General features: G+C 42.0%; 1 protein-coding gene and 1 long non-coding RNA gene across 3 annotated transcripts in view; both read left to right on the top strand.

The window, feature by feature from the left end:
- Nucleotides 1–21,452, top strand: part of Samd8 (sterile alpha motif domain containing 8) — a 52,247-nt gene extending 30,795 nt beyond the window's left edge. For both annotated transcript variants that reach the window (XM_052733581.1, XM_052733582.1), the window contains exons 3-6: nt 3,493–3,588; nt 6,443–6,560; nt 16,458–16,608; nt 16,933–21,452. In XM_052733581.1, coding sequence (XP_052589541.1) covers nt 3,493–3,588; nt 6,443–6,560; nt 16,458–16,608; nt 16,933–17,237 — 670 coding nt within the window. In that variant the 3' untranslated portion in view covers nt 17,238–21,452. The remainder of the gene's footprint in view (nt 1–3,492; nt 3,589–6,442; nt 6,561–16,457; nt 16,609–16,932) is intronic.
- On the top strand, nt 6,570–11,187 carry LOC128107562 (uncharacterized). Its single transcript, XR_008217115.1, has 2 exons — nt 6,570–8,935; nt 9,116–11,187. It is a non-coding gene; the product is annotated as an uncharacterized LOC128107562 (long non-coding RNA).
- Nucleotides 21,453–21,717: the final 265 nt, after the last annotated feature.

Here is a 21,717-nt window from a genome sequence, read left to right on the forward strand (position 1 = left end):
TGTAGGGTAAGTGCTCTGCCACCAAGCTCTATCTGTAAGCAAGCTTGTGGGGACACCAGCTGTTATAGGGAATAGTATTCTGGTTACTACTCAGCCTGCTCACCTCCTACAGTATACTCAATAAACTGTTCTTCCTGTTTATAAAAAGGAATGATAGTCATGGATTTAAAGCATTAAGGACAATTATCTGTGACTAGTAAACAGACAAGAAATAGTGGATGCAAAGTGAAGCTGCCTGTATCCTTCAATGTACAATTGATTCAGGCAAGTTATCAGTGGATGCTGAAATCCATTTGATGGAAAGCCGCTGAGCAACAGCATTTTTGCATGATTGAAGTTTCATCTTTCATATTATTTAATTGCAGAGGAAACAGGTACTTTCACAGTGCTGGGACCTGACAAAGATCATCCTAACCACATGGTCAGATCCGCCATCACAGTGGAACAAGCTGACAGCATGCACTAGATGTAATATTCAAAGCATCGCCTTGAGATAATCTGATAATCTTGCCCCTCAGAAAATTTTAACCTAAATCTGATGACGAGGAAATAGACACAAAAAACGAGCATTCTACGTGATAGCTCATCTAGAGTCTCCAGAGATGTCGGTGTCATAGTAAAACCCGGGGGTTGTGAGGGAAATGGAAGGGACACACCCAGCTCAATACCTGGTCATTGGATCCTAATCAAGCAAATTGAGTTGTTAAGGACGTGTTGAGAATCCTTAAAGTGTGAATGTGGGCTGCATATTAAACATGATGCCAAGAACCGGTGCTGCAGTTGTCAGGGCGCAGCCGTCTGAGGTCTGTCCTTAGTCCCCGAGATACATGGAGTAACTTTGGAGGACTCTCAAATGTGTGAAATGAAGCAAAGATGGCAAAACATTAAATATAAATAATTGGACGATTTAAGTGGAGAGTAGTAAGTACTTGTGTTTGTACTTTTTTCAGAAGGATCAGGGTTTTTTCAAAGAAATTGGTGGTGATGGGAGGAAATGGGAATTGGAGACAGTCGGATCTGTAAGGTTAGTTAAGGATTACAAAGAAGTGGACGTAGAACTTGATCACTGGGCTTTACTTTGTTTGGATGAGGCTGTACTGTAGGATGCCCTACTGATTGTAGGGTGACCTGGAGTTTGTTTTGGTTTGGGGTTTTATGTGTATATTTTATATATTATGCCTAAAGCATAGGATTCTTGAAATTGAAGGTCTGAGGAGAAATATTAATAATGACAAGGTTCAGGTTATAACAGTGAGTGTTGGTTGCTGTGGTAGGGCAAAGGGCAAGATCACAGGAAGAGAAATAAAAATAAGGGAGCAAGAATGCCATTATATACCATTATAACAAGGAGTAACAGGGAGAGAGGGAGGGAGTAGGGAGAGACCATCAGTAAGTACCTGGAAAACTTTTAAAAAGAGGTTTTTATTAGATCTAGAAATTATAAGAAGTTTTACAGAAAGGAGTTTCATCATAATTTTTGTATGAATATAAGCTTATATTGGGTAAAAGCTAAAACAACTGTTCTTAAGCAAAATTATTAAATAGTGGGTGAGAGACTCTTACAAAGGTAGAAGGGCATGTGTGTGTGTGTATGTGTGTGTGTGTGTGTGTGTGTGTGTGTGTGTGTGTGTGTGTGTGTGTGTGTGTGTGTTAGATGTGTGTGGGTGTGTTACTAAATGATTTAATGTGGGATAAAATAGAGTAAAACTGGGGAGCAGTAGTTCGGTTTAGTTTGGAGAAGAAGTAGAAGATTTACTTTTATCCTAAGTATTGTAAAATTATTTAAACTTTTGTGTGTACGTATGTATTTCTTATTGGGGGTAGGGCCTCACTATATATCCCTGGTTGTCCTTGAACTACATATAAGCCAGGCATGGTAGCAAACACCTTTGTTCCCAGTACTCAGGAGGCAAAGGCAGGTGGATCTCCTGCTTATATGTATGTTATTTCTAAAGGTTTTTTAAGAGTGTCGTGGCACATGCCTTTGGTCCTAGCAAATCATACATTTGCTGATAATATATCATAAATTTATTTTTAGATAATTCTTTTGACATGCGTATAATTTTACTATTACTAAAGTTGAGAAGGCAAATGTACATAATAATAAAACGTTCTTGTTTATTTTTACATAAAAAATTAAATCTTGCCAAAATATTTGATACTTGAGAATACAGCATCTTCTGTATTTTTCAGAGTTAATCAATATTTTTTATTTTTTTTATAGTCCTCAATTCTGAGAATACCACTTCACATAAATTCATAATACAAAATGGCAGCTGTTCAGGGCCATTTAGAAATTGTTGGAAATGTTATTCTAATCCTGAGCCAAAATTCATGTAACAATTTTTTTGTTTTTTTTGAGACAGGACTTCTCTGTGTAGCTCTAGCTTTCCTGGAACTCCCTCTGTAGACCAGGCTGGCCTTGAATTCAGAGATCTACCTGCCTCTGCTTCCTGAGTGCTGTGATTAAAGGCCTGTGCCACCACCGGCCCAGCCACAGCAATTTTTTAAGTCAGCCATCGTCACAGAAGACAACCCAAGGGTATGATAATTTGTTGCTTACATGCTGAGGAGAGTAGCAAATAGGAAAATTGATGATTACATCTGTTTTTTTATAATTAAAGCATTTTTTTCCCCTCAGAGCAGACTTTGTATAGTAAAGACACTGCGCTTCCTAACATAGAGCAGTCTTTGAATCTGAGCTGAGGTGTTCCAGGCAGCATTCACTGGCGTTGTAAGGAGTGATGGCATGCAGTGTGAAGTGTGTGTTGTGTTCAGAACCACGAGAACCGAGACTGCAGTAAAGCTGTGCGGTGCGGTGCGGGTGAGGTGGGACTGCAGAAACACTTCGGACTCATTACATGTTGCATGATGAACTGGGTTTTGTTTCTTCCAAGTTCACAAACTTTTTACTACTGTAGTCATTTTTTTTTCTCAGTTATTTACTTAATTTTGTGCAGACTCTCTTCTTTATTCAAGTCCTATAACTCACAGTTTAAGAGATTGGATGCTGGGCTGGAGAGGTGGCTCAGAGGTTTCAGAGTGTGTACTACTCTTGCAGAAGACCTATGCCCACACCAGGCACCGCACAGTTGCTGTAAACTCCAAGGGCACACACACAAATAAAATCTAATTTAAGAAAAAGATATTGAGAGCTGGGCGGTGGTGGGCACACCTTTAATCCCAGCACTCGGGAGGCTACGGCAGGAGGATCTCTGTGAGTTCGAGGCCAGCCTGGTCTACAGAGCAAGATCCAGGACAGGCACCAGGTTGTTATTTCTTTACAGAGAATCATTACTGGAATTCAGGACAGCTAATAGATTCTGATGAGAGGGATAGTTTATGAAGCTGATTTTTAACCCCCCAGGCTTTCCAGATATCATCTCCTGAGGGAGATAAAGTTCTACAGAGCAGTTCTGAGTCAAGCATTGTATTGAAAAGGGATGTATCTGCTCGTCTCCAGTTCCAAAAAGAACTGTTTTTCTGTTGCAGTGTTCCCAGGATCCCGTGGGCCTTCTCCATGACTGAAGTGTGTGGCGTGATCCTGTGCTACATTTGGATCCTCGTTCTTCTTCTTCACAAGCACAGGTAGTCCCGATTCCTAAAGACTGAAAATATCTGACTCTCATGTCGGGTTGTCAAGCCTGGTCCTTCCTCTGTGTTGCCCTGGAAGATTTCCTCTGCTCAGTGTGACATAGCTTTCTACAAAAGAAAATTGGGGGCTTAGTTAAGGAAGGTCGTAAGACCAATATATTTAGTAATATTGTGAATGTATTTTATAGGGAAAAGGGTAGTCAGCCTTGGGCCAGTCCTTGCTAGTTTAGCCCTCTCCTCCCCCTCCCCCTCCTCCTCCTCCCTCCTCCTTCCCCTCCTCCCTCTCCCTCTTTTTACCTCCTCTTCCTTCTCTTTCTTTTCTTCCTCTCCCTCTCATATTTCTCCTTTCTTCTTCTGCAGAAACAAGCTAGAAATGCCATTTCTATAGAAACATTGAAATGCTTCCAAAGATAGTGTTGGTTAAGCATTTGAGTAGAGGGAAAAAGCCCATTAAACAAGGTTGTCCTGCATGCTCTGCACATCTGAGATAGTGAAGCTGCTAAATGGGAGAGTGCTCCTTGACCCTTGCACCGAGAAATACCAAGGGAAAACTTTTGAAAAATGATAACTGGAAAGAGCAGCTCAGTGGTGGTGGCACACACCTTTAGTCCCAGCTCTCGGGAGGGAGAGGAGGTGGATCTCTGTGAGGTCAGTCTGGCCTACAGAGCGGGTTCCGGGACAGCCGGGACTGTTACACAGAGAAATCCTGTCTTGAAAAACCAAAATAGATAAATAAATAGAATAAATAATTAGAGCAAAGAAGGCATAAGTATGGGAAGACCCCTTTTCTACATGAGTGAGTCTTGCTAGGTGTCCAAAAAAAAGGGAAAGAGAATAAGGCTTAGTGATGAAGAAAACATTAAAAACTGTCTGTGGTTAGCTGCTGCCCATTGTTTTTAGAACCCTGAAGAGGAATGACTGAGTGTCTTGCAATTGGGAACCTCTTTCCTCACAAGGAAGTCTGTGGTCGCCACATGCATCCTGAGCTGCAGTTATTTTAGTACTTTGAAGGTGAAAAGAAAGGTTGATGACTGCTATTTTTGCCACATTTCTCATTGTGTCCTGTGTGTACTCCTATTTGAAGAGGAAATGGTTTAAAAGTGTGTGTATCACTGCTCTCTGGTTAACTTTGGCTCACAAGACCCTGTGAACTTGAATCTATCCACTCTTGAAAATAAGAACAAATTTAACCTTAGAAGAAACCTTGGTAGACTCCGTGAAGTGTAGTAGTGACCAGGTAAATCCAAGTAATGGGGTTTAAAGTAGAAAAACTCAGGAGGCGATGTTTACTTAGTCCAAGAAGCTATTTCTCAAATGTCATCTTTGTATCACTGATTGCAATCCTCTGAAAGGTTGTTGAAGTGCAGGTTCCTAAGCTCCATCCAGATGTGCACACTAAAGATGAAAACATACCTTGCCTTGTGTTCGGTACTGCTCTTGAGAGAAAGTCCCCAAACTCTTAGTCTGTTTAGATTTGGGGCATTTAAAATAATAAAGGAACAAGTGATACGACAGTTTATAATTACTCAAGTTATGCTTATTCAGAGTTTCTGTTTTAGATATCCTTGAATATAAAACTTAGTGTTATTTTCATAGCTTAAGTTTAAGTTAGGGACAACTTAGAATAACTTCAGATAGCCACTCTTGTGAGCTGTTTTCGTGCTGTTAATGAGCAACAGTGGCATCGCAAGTGATGGAGTCACTCCTATAAACATCTTCAGGGCTGGCAAGGTGACTCGTAACAGAAGCACTTGCTGCCCTCTCTCCATGGCTCTGGAGTTCAGTTCTCAGTGCCCATGCTGAATGGCGGGCTCTCCACTGCCTGTAACTCCAGTCCAGGCCATCCTACACCCTTGGCCTCCAAAGATACCTGCACTCCCATGCACACACCCACAGGCAAACATGCATACCTACACGTAATTAAAAACAGTCAAAATAAACCTTAAAGTTTTTTGAATAAATTATAAATAATAGTACTAATATTAAGCTTCCCAGTATTACTTCTGTCTTGAAAACTCCACTTTTAAATGGGTGGTGGTGGCACAAGCCTTTAATCCCAGCACTTAGGAGGCAGAGGCAGGCGGATCTCAGGCCAGCCTGGTCTACAAAGCAAGTTCCAGGACAGCCAAGGCTACACAGAGAAACCCTGACTTGAAAAACAAACAAAAAGAAACCCCTCCACTTTTGTAGGGTCACATTTTACCATCAAAAGAATGCTCTTTCAGATCCACACTAGTTGCATACGGCTATTGTAATTTCAATTAATTAATATTAGATTCAGATCTTACTTACCTGAGCCTCATTTTAGGTGCTCAAGAGCCAATTGTATTTAGCTGGCTATGTGGCATATAGAACATCCCCATCACTGCAGAACTCTAGTGGGTTATGTTAGTCATGTTAGATGGTCTCCTAAGATTCTTCTCCTCCAAATTAAAATGTAAATACACATACATAATGAAACCCATTGTTTTGTGTGCAGGTATAATAAAACCACATATACATATACACATCCCAAGTGCTTTATAGAAGTGTAATTTAAATATAATAAGTTTTTCTACCTTTAAGTTTACAGGTCTACATTTAGTAAACAACTCATGAGCAAACACTGCCACAGTCTATATTTTAGAACACCATCTGAACATTCCCTCTTGTCTTTTCATTATTAATTCCAGTCCCAGCCCCGGCCCCAGGCAAACACTGACCCATTTGTCTCTATGGTTTTCCTTTTAATACAGAACTTCTAAGTGGGAGGAAGGTTTCTGTTCCGTAAAGACTAGTGGTTTTCCCCTGCTTTCTCTCCAGGAGAGTTTGGGCAGTGTCTGATTTCTGCTTTGATCACTGTTCACAGGTCGATCCTTCTGCGCAGGCTCTGTAGTCTGATGGGCACCGTCTTCTTGCTTCGCTGCTTCACCATGTTTGTGACCTCCCTCTCGGTGCCGGGACAGCACCTGCAGTGTACTGGAAAGGTAGCCGCCACCGTCCCTGTGTTCTTGATTGGGCCTCTGCAAAATACACAGTATGCGCAGGAAGGCAGAGATCGGGCTTCCGGGTTAAATGTGATTTCTCGTATGTGCAGTATCAGCAGTCAACCTAACAGAAATAACCGGGTTAAGTAACCTTAAGCTAGACCTATCTCCCTGTGATTCCATCATGGGTATTAGTTCTGTGTTAGGAGACTATGGGAAAGATTATTTTGACTATCTTTTTCTGCTCCGTTTCCCTTTTTCACTGCACTCTGCATCTTTTTTATAGTGTTTTTATTAGTGTATATTAATTGTGTGCCGTAAAGGGTTTCATTATTCCACCCTCATGCATGTTCACAATGCATTTGGATCACATCACCCTTGATTCACTTAGGTCTTCATGTGGTATGCTCTGGTCCCTTATTGCTTTCATCAGTCCTTTTCTTTATACAGTTGAAGCATTTTCCAATTAAAACTAACCCAGCACTCTGTAAACTTTCTAGGATATATGAAATATTGATGGATTTTTTTTCCTTCGGTTTTGGTGTGTGCCTTATAACTTCCTGTTTTGTTGTATTGTTGATATATCCTTTTCTGGTTAAATAGAGAGGACAAATTATGCTGATAAGGAACAAAAAAGTGGGTTATAAATTGTTGTCATTTTTATTCTAAGATCTAGGGTAAGATCTCTTTTTTAAATTTGAGCTCAGTGATAGAATGACTCCCTAATGTATACAGGGTCCTGGGGTTTAGTCCCCAATACTCACCCCCCCACCACACACACACTAATTAATTTTTTAAAAAATCAATAAAATAATTTTAAAAGTTGAGGATCTCAACTGGGTGTAGTTACACAGGCCTTTAATCCCAGCACTTGGGAGGCAGAGGCAGGTAAATCTCTGTGAGTTTGAAGCCAGCCTGATCTACAAACTGAGTTCCAGGACAGCCAAGGCTATGTAGAAAGATCTCCTCTAAAAGAAACAAAAACAAGGGCTGGAGAGATGGTTCAGAGGTTAAGAGCACTGGCTGCTCTTCCAGAGGTCCTGAGTTCAATTCCCAGCAACCACATGGTGGCTCACAACCATCTGTAATGAGATCTCGTGCCCTCTTCTGGCATGTAGGTAGAACACTGTATACATAATAAATAAATCTAAAAAAAAAAAAAAAGAAAGAAACAAAAACAAAAGTTGAAGGTGTCATGTGCCCTTGATACACAAAATTGTGAATGGTTAAATTTGGGCAAAAAAATTATTAACCTACTTTTCAGACAGGAGACTTGGTGGCTACATTAACACCTTTGTTTTTTTTTTTTTTTTTTTTTTTTTTTTTATTGTTTGTTTGTTTGATTTTTGGTTTTTCGAGACAAGGTTTCTCTGTTTAGTTTTGGAGCCTGTCCTGGATCTCGCTCTGTAGACCAGGCTGGCCTCGAACTCACAGAGCTCTGCCTGCCTCTGCCTCCTGAGTGCTAGGATTAAAGGCGTGTGCCACCACCACCCGGCCCTTTGTTGTTACTTTAATGTTGTTTGTAAAACAAAAGTAGGTGCCGTTGCTTCTCTGGCAGTGGTGGAAACAGCTGACACACTAGTTGTGGAAGGAAGATTAAGCAGATGAAGAGCTGAAACTGCTGCCCTTGAGGGGAAGGGCCCCAAAAGTCTCCAGGCATGAGGCGTGGGAGACTGAGCACTGAGAAGGACCCAGTGCAATTTCAGACTTCTCAAAAGCAAACATTTTTTAAGGTTAAAAACTGTTGGGGAGTTTTGTGTTTTCAATATAGAAAAGCATTTCTTTTTCTTTTTCCTTTTTTTGAGACAGGGTTTCTCTGTGTAACCCTGGCTGTCCTGGAACTCACTCTGTAGACCAGGCTAGCCTCAAACTCAGAGAGATCTGCCTGCCTCTGCTTCCCGAGTGCTGGGATTAAAAGCGTGTGCCACCATCACCTGGCAGAAAAACATCTTTTTATTACAAAATTGTACATGTTTCTTGTAAGAACTGAAATTATATGTAAATGTATATAAAGAGCAGAAGCTCACATAGAAAGAACCCTTTTTATCCCAGCCTGCAAGTAAAACTGTTAACAGTTGTGTCTCCTTGAACAGATCTGGTTTGGAGTTTCTTCTTTCTCTCCTCCAGTCCTCCCTCCCTCGGTGGCAGAGTCTCACGATGCAGCTCTGGATGGCCAAGAACTCACTATGTAAATCAGACTGGCCTGGAACTCACAGACATCCTCCTGTCCCTGCCTCAGAGCTGCTAGGATTAAAGTTGTTAGGTACCTCCAGCAGCAGAAATCATTTTTAAGTAGAGTTTTGATTTACTCTGATAAGACATTGATGGACATCCTTCAACTGAAGGACATATTGCGGAGGCGGGTCTGTAACTAGGTTTAAGGTTTTTTTTTTTTTTTTTTTTTTTGGTTCTTCGAGACAGGGTTTCTCTGAGTAGCTTTGCGCCTTTCCTGGGACTCACTTGGTAGCCCAGGCTGGCCTCGAACTCACAGAGATCCGCCTGCCTCTGCCTCCCGAGTGCTGGGATTAAAGGCGTGCGCCACCACCACCTGGCAGGTTTAAGGTATTGATTGGTACATTATTTACTTCTTTCTCTTGTATATCTGTGTGAGGCCTGAGATTGGTGTCAGGTTCTCTTCTTGATCAGTCTCCACCTTATTTATTGAGGCAGGGTCTCGGATGAACCTGGAGCCACCAGTTCAGCTAGCATGCCAGCTGCTCTGGGGATTTCCTCTCTCCAGTTTTCATGCTGGGATTACAAGTGGGCTGTTATATCCAACTAGCCTTTGGCATTTTTTTCTTGGCATGGGTTCTAGGGATCTGAACTTAAGGCACGTTTGCATAGAAGCACTTTATCCATCTCCCCAGTCTCATTAATGAATTTTTTTGTAAAGAGTACATAGCCAGGTAGTGGTGGCTCACACCTTTAATCCCAGCACTTGGGAGGCAGAGGCAGGTGGATCTCTGAGTTGTAGGCCAGCCTGGTCTACAGAGTGAGTTCCAGGACAGCCAGAGCTGTTACCCAGAGAAACCCTGTCTCGGAAAACAAAAAAACAAAAACAAAACAAACAAACAAATCATAGTTATAGTCACCTGTTTAAAAAGTTCATCCTTTTAATTGCTGCGTGATATTCCATTATAAGATTCCCTATCCCCCAGATTATAAATGATGTAAATTTTTTTTTTTTCTTTTGGTTTTTCGAAACAGGGTTTCTCTGTGTAGCTTTGCGCCTTTTCCTGGAACTCACTTGGTAGCCCAGGCTGGCCTCGAACTCACAGAGATCCGCCTGCCTCTGCCTCCCGAGTGCTGGGATTAAAGGCGTGTGCCACCACCGCCCGGCCTAAATGATGTAAATTTTACTTGTTTCCAAGATATTTTAAACAGTAAATAGTTTATTTATTTATTTATTTTGGTTTTTTTGAGACAGGGTATCTCTGTATGGCACTGGCCATTCTGGAGCTCGATCTGTAGACCAGCCTAGCCTTGAACTCAGAACTCAGAGATTGACCTGCCTTTGCCTCCTGAGTGCAAGGATTAAAGGTATGTTCCACCACCACCTGGCTCATAGTAAATATTCCTAAACATTAGAGCTTTTCTTCTTGTTTTGTGGAGGAACCTTAAACCCAAGGCCTTGCACATGATAGGCAAGCACTGTTTACCTCTGAGCTGTCTTCAGTTGTACTTAACCTCTGAATTTTTGGAAATAGAATTATAGTATTAAGGACAGGTGCATTAAATTGTGATACATATTCCTAAAATGCTGGCTTGAAAAAAATCCAGGATGGTATTTTAGACAGAGGTACACTTTGTAACTTTGTTCTTTTTAAGTAACCTTTCTTTCTGAAGAGTAGCAATGAACGTTATCCACGTTTGCTTTTGGTCTCCAGACATCACTCAAAAAATATCTATCAAAAACATTTTAAATTTAGTGTGTGTGTGTGTGTGTGTGTGTGTGTGTGTGTATGTATGTGTATGTGTATGTGTATGTATGCGTATGCACATGCAAGTGCAGGTATACATATACCACAGCATGAATGTATGGTTCAGAGGACAGAGAACCAGTTCTCTCTTGCCACTTTGTGAGACCTAGGAATTGAACTTCAGTTATTGAGCCTGCCCAGGAGTGCCTCTACCCACTGAACCATCTTGCCAGACTCACTCAGGCCTTTAGTTAACAAAGCAAAAAAAAAAAAAAAAAGAAAAAATCAGCAGGAGCCGGGCATGGCAATTCATGCCTATAATCCCAGCACTCAGGAGGCTTTGGCAACAGATTGGCAAATTTGAGGACAGCTGGACCACATTGTGCAGCAATTTTCAACCTATAGGTCATAACTCCTTTGGGGTCATATATCAGATATCCTGCATATCAGTTATTTACATTACAATTCGTAACAGTAGCAAAACTACAGTTATGAAGTAGCAATGAAAATAACTTTATGGGGGCTGGAGAGATGGCTCAGCAGTTAAGAGCACTGGCTGTTCCAGAGTTCAAATCCCAGCAACCACATGGTGGCTCACAACCATTTGTAATGAGATCCGGTGCCCTCTTCTGACCACCTGCAGGCATACATGCAGGCAGAACACTGTATACATAATAAATAAATCAATCTTTAAAAAAAAAAAAAAGTGTCAGATCTCTCTTTTTTTTAATTTATTTTTAATTTTATTTGAATTGGTGCTTTTGCCTGCGTGTATGTCTATGTGAAGGTGTCAGATCTTGGAGTTACAGACAATTGTGAGCTGCCATGTGGGTGCTGGGAACTGAACCTGTGTCCTCTGGAAGAGCAGTCAGTGCTCTTAACCGCTGAGCCATCTCTCCAGCCCCCAGATCTCTTTAAAAGAAAAGAAAAGAAAAGAAAAGAACTTTATGGTAGGGGTCAGCACAACCTGAGGAACTGTGTTAAAGGATAGCCTCATTAGGAAGGCTGAGAACCACTGCCATAGTGAGTCCCAAGGCAGCCTGAGATACAAGACCCTGTCTGAAGACAAGGTGACCGGAGTGGTGTTCCTTCCCCATTTTACTTTGTTTCCTAGAGCGACAGATCTATAAGCTTCTCTCAAACGTTCCTGGTTGCTGCTCTCTGTAATTTCCTTTTAAGCAATTGGTAAAATTGACTTTGCTTTAGAAATTAGATTAGCAAAAAAAGAAATGACTAGAATCTAATTTAGTTGGCTTAATAACTTGTGTAAAACAAGTATACATTCCTTTAAAGTCGACTGTAGGGTACCACCATGAAGTCAATGTCACCATAATATTGACCCCATCTTTGGCTTTGTGCATAGCTATGTCTTTGTCTTCAAACAATTATTTCATTGATTTGTAGCTTAAATTGTTACGAGAGGTTGGTTGATTTGTCTTTTGCTTTTTCAAGACGAGGCTTCTCTGTGTACACCTGGATGTTCTGAAACTTGCTTTGTAGACCAGACTGGCCTTGAGAAAGCTGCCTGCCTCAACCTCTTGAGTGGTGGGATTAGAGGGATGCGCTTGCACTGCTATGCCTGGTTGAAGTTAATCTTTAAGATTTATTTTTTTAATTATGTGTATGTGTATGTGTCTGGGTATATACATGTGTGTGGGTGCCCACGAAGACCAGGTGTTGGATTGCTTGGAGCTGCTGTTGGGAGCCTTCCTTTACAGGTGCTGGGAACTGATTAGGGTCCTTTGAAAGAATAGTACATATTCTTTTGTTTTGTTTGGTTTTTTTTGGTTTTTCGAGACAGGGTTTCTCTGTGTAGTTTTGGTGCCTGTCCTGGATCTCGCTTTGTAGACCAGGCTGGCCTCAAACTCAGAGATCCACCTGCCTCTGCCTCCCCGAGTGCTGTGATTAAATGCTGCGATTAAAGGCATGCGCCGCCTCCACCCGGCGAAAGAACAGTCCATGTTCTCAACTGCGGAGCCCACTCCCCAAGTCTCAGCAGAGTAAACTGAGTCACCCATCCCAGTGTACCAGTTAAAGGGATTAGTGGTGGTGGAAGACAGAGGTTCAGTCATTGTGGCCACTCTGGGAAGAGGAACAGGTAGAGGAGTCCAGTGATCCCCTAAATCAGTCTTAGGGTTCTGATATGAACTTTAGGTTTAAATAAGGGAAAAACTGGGGTAAGAGTAAGAAGTACACATAATAAGACTTCCTTGGTCTAAAGTGTGGTCTGGTTGGTCTCAGTTCTTGTTATTGCTTGAAGAAATAAGCCAGTTCCATGAGGTGACTGCTCTTGCTTGAGGGTGCTCTCATGATGGGGTGACCTGTCAGTGAGGCTCCAGTGTGACCGCAGATTTAGGACATAGGTCTGGAAGGGATACAGGGACAGCTGACAATAAGGCATCTCAGCTTTCATCCTTAGCTTTCTTTGTACCTGCATTTTAGCCTTAAGGGGAGATGAAGTTGAATAGAAGCCATGTTAGCATGTCTGTGAGCAGAGTTCAGCACGTGACTCATCCACAGGAAGTGAGATGGATGCTCAGTGAAGACAGAGGTGCCAGCTTTACCCTGCTCTAGTCCAGTGTTGTGTGATCTAACTGTCACAGCAGTTGGGAGCATTCCTTGGCAGTAATGACAGTACTGCATTTGACTGAAGGTTGAAATGACTATGAAGATGGAGGGGCTAGCCTTTCATTCCTGCCAACATGCCACTTCGTTCACTTTTCGCCCACACTGCTTGTTATCAATCATGAGTTATTGCCATCTCGTTAATGAGAGACAATAACTAATGTTTTATGGTCTTCTTTATATATGAATCTAATCTCCTGAAATTATTTCCGTACGTGGTTTGACGTGAGGGCAAAAACATTTTCCCCAAAAAGTATGCTAATTGACTAGGAACAAACTGTCATGAAGTCGTGTGTTTTCCCTCTGAAAGTTTGACAAGTTTAGTCTCAGTAGATTGACAGAAGAAAAGGTATACAAATTCAATAATACCTCCAGAGCCGTGTACAAACTCTGACTCTGCCAGAGTGTTGATGTTATGTCTTTCGTTGTACGTGGGGCTTCTGGAGGTGTGGGGGTGGTGATACAGACATGGCATGTTCAGGAGAGAAGGAGCTATTTGGTCATTGGGGCAGTCATTTTATCCAGAAGAGGTTCCTAGGTGGCAGCACGGGGGTACATACCTGTGTCATCTCTGTCTGGGCTGGAGGTGTCAGACCCCTAGTCTCTGCTTCCTGCCAAGGGCTTTCCTATGGAGATATGGAGATCTCAAAGAAGACTTGGCATTTGTGTCTTTTGCTTGATTGACTAATGTAGATAGATACTTCTTTTATACAAGGAGGGATTTTTTTTAAAGCAACTACTGAGTGCAGTTCCAGATCCAAAGATATCAAAGGAATGTAGTGGACATGGAACAATTTGCTTTCCTGTGAAGTTTGTTATGTAGATAAGAGAATGTCCTGCCCTTGAAGGGGTTTATCAGGGGACAGCCACTGAAGAGAAGGCTGCATCTTGCACTAAAGAACAAATTAGATGTCACTCTCCAGTGTGGACAGACCTCTTTATGTCTCAGATGACTTTTCTTTATTAATTAGTTATGTATGGATATTTCCATCCAAATCTGCCCTAAATGCTGCTAATTGCTTTGAAGTATAATGTAGCCTGCCTATTGACCTACATTATTTATAGCAATCTTAAAAGTAGAGCGTCGTGGGGATAACAACCAGCCGCCAAATCCCTTACAGTGAGATCCATAGGCATTTCGTTGTGATAAATTAATGGCTTAAAATCGTGGAACCAAGACAGAACTGAGAACAGGCCTACTTTTGAAATTTAGCAACACAAAGCTAATTTGCATGTCTTGTCTAGACAGCTTCCTGTTCGTTCTTACCTGTTTCAGTTTGTTTCTAGAAGGATGTGTGAGAGACGTAGAATGGGAAAAGATGAAAAGACTGTGGTTACTTGGTTATTTGAGACTGGCATTACTTGTTCCCTGCCCTGAATTAAGATAATACCCAGCTGGGCAATGGTAACACACGCCTTTGATCCCAGCACTCAGGAGGATCTCGGAGTTCGAGGCCAGCCTGGTCTACAGAGTGAGTTCCAGAACAGCCAGGGCTACACACAGAAACCCTGTCTCAAAAAAACAAAAGAAAAGGGGAAAAAAAAATCTAGTATGATTGACTCATCAAACACTATGATCTGTCTTTTCTCTTCTTCTACCTGAGGCTTGCTTCTCAGGGCCACGTTGTGGCTGCTGAAGGTTCAGTTCCCATGTCTGAACTGTAGGTAGAAGGCAAGTGGAATGGTAGAAGAGACCTCCCCTTGTGTCTCTGTAGCTTCCTAGAAATCTTTCACACTTTTGCTTTTCACACTTTGTGTATAGAACATGGCTCTGCCTAGCTTCGGGGAAGGCCAGGAGGGATGAGATTTGGCTGAGTTCGTGGCCTCATCAATGTATGTGTTCCTGTAACCAGTGAAGACAGGGATGATGTAGATGATGTAGAAGACAGGAGAGTAGATGTCAAATGGTAGTCTGGAGGTCACGGCATAGCTTATTTCCTTACTAAGTTTTTCTTTCTTTTTTTTTTTTTTTTTTTTTTTGTTTGTTTTTTTTTTTTTTTTTTGGTTTTTCGAGACAGGGTTTCTCTGTGTAGCTTTGCGCCTTTCCTGGATCTCGCTCTGTAGACCAGGCTGGCCTTGAATTCACAGAGATACACCTGCCTCTGCCTCCCAAGTGCTGGGATTAAAGGCGTGTGCCACCACCACCCGACAAGTTTTTCTTTTTGAAGAAAGTTGGGGTTTGTTTGTTTGTTTGTTTGTTTTTGGATTTTAGAGACAAGGTTTCTCTGTGTAATGGCCCTGGCTATCCTGGAACTCACTTTGTAGACCAGGCTGGCCTCCAACTCACAGTGATCCTCCTTCCTCCTCCCAAGGACTGGGACTAAAGGCATGTGCCCCCACGGCCCAGCCTGAAAGTTGGAGCTTATTAAAAGATTTTAATATGAGGCTGGGCAGTGGTGTCGCACCCACCCAGCACATGGGAGGCAGAGGCAGGTGGATCTCTGTGTGTTAGAGGCCAGACTGGTCTACAAATCGAGTTCTAGAACAGCCAAAGCTGTTATATAGAGAAACCCTGTCTTGAAGAAGAAGAAAAAAAGATCTTAATACAGATTTAAACATGGGCATTATGGGATAAAAATTAGTAAATAAATAAAAATAAAACTTAGGGATGTTCTTGTTTTACAGTGGCTGTTTGTTTTAAGACAAAATCTCATGTAACCTTGGCTGGCCTATGTCACTGAGAATATAGCCTTGGACTCTTGAGCCTCCTGCCTCTGACTATGGCATGTTGGGATAGTGGGCATGTTACATCATTCTTGGCTTGACCTTTTTACGTTTTGCTTTTGTTGTTGTCTTGACATGAGGTTTCTCTGTGTATCCCTGGCTGCCTTGGAACTCAATCTGTAGACCAGACTAACCTCAAACTCACAGAGATATATCTGCCTCTGCCTCTTCAGCATATGTTATATGCCTAGCTTGACAATTTTTCTTTGTTTTTGTTTTTGATTTTGTTTTTGGAGACAGGGTTTCTCTGTATAGCTTTGGAGCACATCCTGGAACTCGATCTGTAGACCAGGCTGGCCTCAAACTCACAGAGTGCCTCCCGAGTGCTGGGATTAAAGATGTGGGCCACCACTGCCCGGCCCAGCTTGACGTTTTCACTTAAAGTAACTCTACTATAAAGGAGTTTGAATTACTATGATTTCATTTAATTAGCAGCATTTTCTGAGTACAGTCAAGCTTTGGTCACTCTCTGGTCCCACTTGGAATTAATTGGGTTAGACTTTGTTTACCTTTGCCTGGATGCTCTTATTTCCGAATCATTATTCCTCAAGAGTTCCCCAAAATGGATTTGGGGAAGCTCTGCACCTCTCTAAGCATTTGAAGAACTAATTCACAGCTTTCTTTATAGATATATGGAAGTGTGTGGGAGAAACTACGCCGGGCGTTTGCCATTTGGAGCGGCTTTGGTATGACCCTGACTGGCGTCCACACTTGTGGAGATTACATGTTCAGTGGCCACACAGTTGTTCTAACCATGCTGAATTTCTTTGTCACAGAGTGTAAGTATGTCTTTAATGCTTCTGTGCATATCAGACAGCAGGTCGCAGAGGAGGAAGTGGGGAGGGTGTTAAGTCCTAGGAAGAATAGGCAACTGGGCTAGGGTTGCAACTCACTTGGAGTGCTTGCCTGCCATGCATGCAGCCCCAGGTTCATCCTCAGCTACATATCCAGTTCAAGGCAGCCTGACTACGTGAGATAGAGTTGCACAAAAAGGTGGGGAGGTAGGTTGGGGAGCAATAGCGTACAGCCTGCCCTGAGAAGCATGTGACTAAGAAGCATCGGAAGAACTGTGTTTTTAAATGACCCTTCTGTCCTTTTCCTAGATACGCCAAGAAGCTGGAATTTCTTGCATACTCTATCCTGGGTTCTCAACCTCTTTGGAATCTTCTTCATCTTGGCTGCCCATGAACATTATTCTATTGATGTGTTTATTGCCTTTTATATCACAACAAGACTCTTTTTGTACTACCATACTCTAGCCAATACCAGAGCGTATCATCAGAGTAGGAGAGCAAGAATTTGGTTTCCTATGTTTTCTTTCTTTGAATGCAATGTTAATGGCACAGTACCTAATGAATATTGTTGGCCATTTTCTAAACCAGCAATAATGAAAAGACTAATTGGATGAAGACTGTATCTCTGTAATGAGTTTGTTGTTAAATATACAGTAGTTACGGAATGAAAACGAATAACTTTACTTTGTCCCCAGGTTGTCCCTGGATGTGTTGCATTTTGGCTTCTATGTTGACAGGTTTCCTGTTCTGAGCGAGACTGTGACTATAAAACTCGAGAAAGAGCAACCAAGACTCCTTAGCTAGCTGTTTGAGCGGAGAGTTCGAGGACAGACTTGCTGCCTCTCCTTCACTGTGGGAAGACCCGGTCTGTGGGTGCTGTCAGGCCATAACCTGTGCATATTGAGTGTTTAACAGCCTCCCGAACTCAAGCGCTTCAGCTTGGACTAGTTGGTGGATTTGTACTGATTTCCAGCAGGACTCAAGTCAAGAAAGGTTTTCTGAAGCTGTTTCCCCTACCAAGTGAGCAGTCTCTCACTTGTTCACTGAACTAATCTGTGTCTGTCTGGAAAGTGATTGTCTTACTAGTAAATGTGTATTACCCTTTGAACCATTGTTAAGAAAAGCATATTGAACACAGCAGCTTGCATGGAACAAGAAGAGAATGGAAGGGCCAAGTGGCAGGTGTCACTGGCCTTCCCACGAGTGCAAAGATGGGGCACGCATTTTCACCACACGTGCAGTTCCTGTTTTGTCGGGAAGCTTCAGTGTGAACAAGAGTAAGGACTCGTAGGGGACAGCTGCGCAGGTTCATACTAGTAAAGTGGTGTCGGTTTAGTGCTGTGAGTATCTGGAAGACGTTTATGTTGTACCAGTTAGTTAGGCAGTGACAGCCCAGTCTAATGCTTTTTTAAAGATGTGATTTAGTGAGACAAGTAAGAGTTAAAGTTCTTATGTCAGTAAATAAGTAAATGTGCATGCAAAGAACTCTTTTCTTCTAGTGAAAAAAAAATCTACAGGTTGTAGGCATAGTGTTAACTCTTTGGGGTTTCTTGTTTTGTTTTCCTGAAATTTCTCATTCTTGACCATTGAAAGTAAATAGTCTGAGGCATACTTGGACACAAAAAGCTTGTTGCTTTTTATTTTAAAAAATAATTGTGTACATACATTCTTTCTATAGTCTTAATTTGGCTGTCAAGAACTAAAATAAATGAGCTGCTGTTTACATTAGAAAATTACCTTCAGTAATTAATTTCCCCTCTCTACCATTTGTCACTTTATTTTTGACTTTAGCCTGCTTGTAGAGTTGGAAATTGACCTTCAGTTTAAACAAGTGGAATACTAATTGTGTAGTTTGTACATTCCATTTTAATACAAGGACTTTGAGAAGAGTGCTGCAGGCATCCTGAGGTCACAGTAGACCACAGCAGATGCTTGTGTTCCTTCTCTGTTTGAGTGAAATCTCCAGTATTGCAGTTGGAGTCATAGTCCCACCCTCCCCGAAGCTACCTGGGTGAATTAGGCAGGGAGGGGATGATATTAGGCAAGCAGGTTTCAGCCCATGCTGAACAACACACTTTGAGTCTGCTAGAAACATCACTCATTTATCACTTGAGAAATGATGTGAAGCAACTCAAGTTTGATTATGTTTTTAAATCTTATACTTCAAATTCTTACAGTATTTTAAATTGTTGATTCTGTTACAAGCCAGGATCAAAAACACCAATATCTCTTGTAAAGAAATTGCATAATCATGGAGTGAAGGTTTTCCATGCTTGTTTGAGTGGTTTGACTTGAGGTCAAAGGCTACTACTGCCCCCCCCTTTCACATGCCCACCCCTAACGTAGCAGGACCCAACTTAGCTAGGAGGAAGCCAGTGTTGGCTTTGGGAGACTCTTCCAAAGCCATCTGTGTCCACATTCATTTAAGATGTTCACTGTATTAACGGTGACTGTTTTAACATCAGGCTTCTCTCCTCCGTATGGATTCTACTGTAGAACAAAATAGGAAGGGAATGCAGCTGGCTTTGCAGCGCTATGGGTGGTGAGAGTGCCTGGCAGCAGCCTGCAGTGCGAATTGTGAGTGGTCCTACAGTTACTCCCATTGGTTTTGAAGAAAAGGTAAGCTAGACTATGACCTATTAGCTATTCTAAGACAGTGTTTACATGAGTTAATCATCTTCAGGTCTCACAACTGAGACAAAATTGTTTTTCAGTTTTTGTCTTCACATCTTTTCTCTTGCTGAAACCTTAACTGTAGTGAAGATAGAATTTCTGTTTACATTTTGGGCATGGTGTGGCTGGGTGGAGAATCTCCATGCTTTTGGATCTTGTATTTGATTCTGCAGTTGTAGAAGGCTTTCATCCTTGACAGCTTTATACAGAAGGAAGGAAAGGCTTTGAGTTTGGGGATGCAAAGTAGAGGTTCCGTGGGAGGTCCTTGATGGATTGCCTCTGGTCTAGAAACAGTATTATTGCCCTCCCTGTGGTGCTAACCTATGGCTGTGTGTGCCAGGCACATCCTCTACTACTGAACTACATCCTTAGCTCTGTGTCTTTTATGGGGCAAGGCAGAGTATCTTGAAAGGTGGTTGAAGGCAGAGGAAAGGATCGAGGTTTTAAGGAAGATAAGCTTGCTCTCATCTCCACATACTTTGGCAGAAACCTTTTGTGTGTGTGTTGCAGTTCCCAGTGAGGCTCTCCTCCAGTTCTCTCTGACCAGAATTGCTGTAGCAAAAGTACTACTTTCTATGCTGGTTCTACATGTTGATGGTCTTAGAATCAGTCAGTTTAATAAAGGTGGGCTGCGACCAGGAAAACACACTGCCAGGAGCATAGCATTGGCACTGTGAGTGGTGAGAGCCCTGCTCTACCTGCCTGTGTTGTGACTGGGAAGTCACACCAATCTGTCCTTTGTGAGCAGAGCGGAGGAGCAGCATCCTTTTCCAGCAGAGAAGAAGCAGTCTGTTTTAGGAACATTTGTGCAAAACTTCTCCTTTCTTCCTTTCCTTTCTTTTCTTTTGTTTTAAAGGCAGGGTTTCTCTGTGTAGCCTGGGCTGTCCTGGAACTCAGTCTGTAGATCAGGGTAGCCTCAAACTCAGGGATCCACCTGTCTTTGCCTCCCATGCTGGGATTAAATTCAAATTCATGACAAAAACCTGTTTTGATTATATTTAGCAAAAAGTGATTTTATTATTTAAAGATTCTAGATGCAAAGTGCTTAAGAATGTTTACGGTATTCTTGACTTGAACTCCCTGACTTAATACACTTAATTATTTGATAGTCCTTTGTAGACAGAGATCCCATAGTGAAAGCAGTGACAGTATACGCACCTGTCTGTCAGCCCTTGGGTTCTCAGACCCTGGAGACAAGAACGTTCCTCAGATAGTTTGCTTGCTTTCCTTCACAGTGTGAAAGCCACCAGAGCACTTGAGTTATAACGACAACCCGGCACGACGGTTTAGACGGCCGCCCCGCTGTCTATTCGGGAGTGAGCTTGGTCCAGTTGCCCCATACCTCTGCAGCTGGGGACTGCTAGATCCCAGGAAAGCTCAGAGAGCTTCAGCTGCCCCACTGGTGGGAAGAGAAAGGGGGGTGTTCGTTTCTTCTCTTTGTGCATAGCTTCCAACGACTGAAATTATTGTAGAGGGAGCTGTGGATTTGCCTGTCAATTCAGTGGCACTAATTCCACATTACTAATGTGAAAAATTATTGTATCGAGTTCAGTACAAATGTCTATGAACTAAGCTATTTCTCCAGCTACACTAAGTTGTTTTTGAGGATACATTCTACTGTATGTTAAACAAGGACTCTTCATTCTGTGTATTTCTTGTCTTGGCATAAGGAAGCTTTGTGCTTTGATGAGGGAAGGAATGTTAGGAAGTTGTTTTTGTTTTTCATTGTTATTTCACATCTTTTAATCTGAGCTACTGGATTTTCTGAAGAACTAAACAGCCTGTTATTAACATGTTTCAGATGTTTAATTTGAATGATTTTTCATTTGAAGGATTCGGGATTGTTAGGATAATGAACTGTTTCTGCTGTGGAGCAAAGAGGCGAAACTGTACTCATTGGAGAAGCAGTTTGTGTGGACTAAGGCAGGCGTGTTTAGTTTAGGGAATTCTACCTGCAGGTCTCCCTGTCCACAGAGAAACTGGTGGTACTTGAAGATGTGAAAGTTCCTGTGGTAGCCATACCTTGAAGCACAGTATTGTATATAAGTAAATACCTGATTCTAAATTAAATCCAGATTTAACTAATATATATTATTTTATATCTTTGTTGTATTAAAATGTTTTAAAACACTAAAAATAAAACATTTGAAAGTTGACTCGTGGCTTCTTATTTAAATATCCTTGCACTATTAATCTAGTGTGTCTTTACCGTTTCAGACAGAATCTTGCTAGGTAGTGTGGTCAGGTCTCCACTTCTGGGTCCTCCTGCATCAGCCTCCTAAGGGCTAGCCCTGGAGGGTTCAGGGGAATTTTAGTCGTCATCCTCTCCCACCCCCACTTTTAAGCACTGCAGCTTACAAAGAAGAGAATTTAAGTTACATTTCACAGAACACGTGGAGGTCAGAAGACATGGAGGGGTTG

Source organism: Peromyscus californicus, unplaced genomic scaffold (assembly GCF_007827085.1).
Source record: "Peromyscus californicus insignis strain IS unplaced genomic scaffold, ASM782708v3 Scaffold_12__1_contigs__length_115047231, whole genome shotgun sequence".
In the NCBI taxonomy this organism is placed as follows: Eukaryota; Metazoa; Chordata; class Mammalia; order Rodentia; family Cricetidae; genus Peromyscus; species Peromyscus californicus.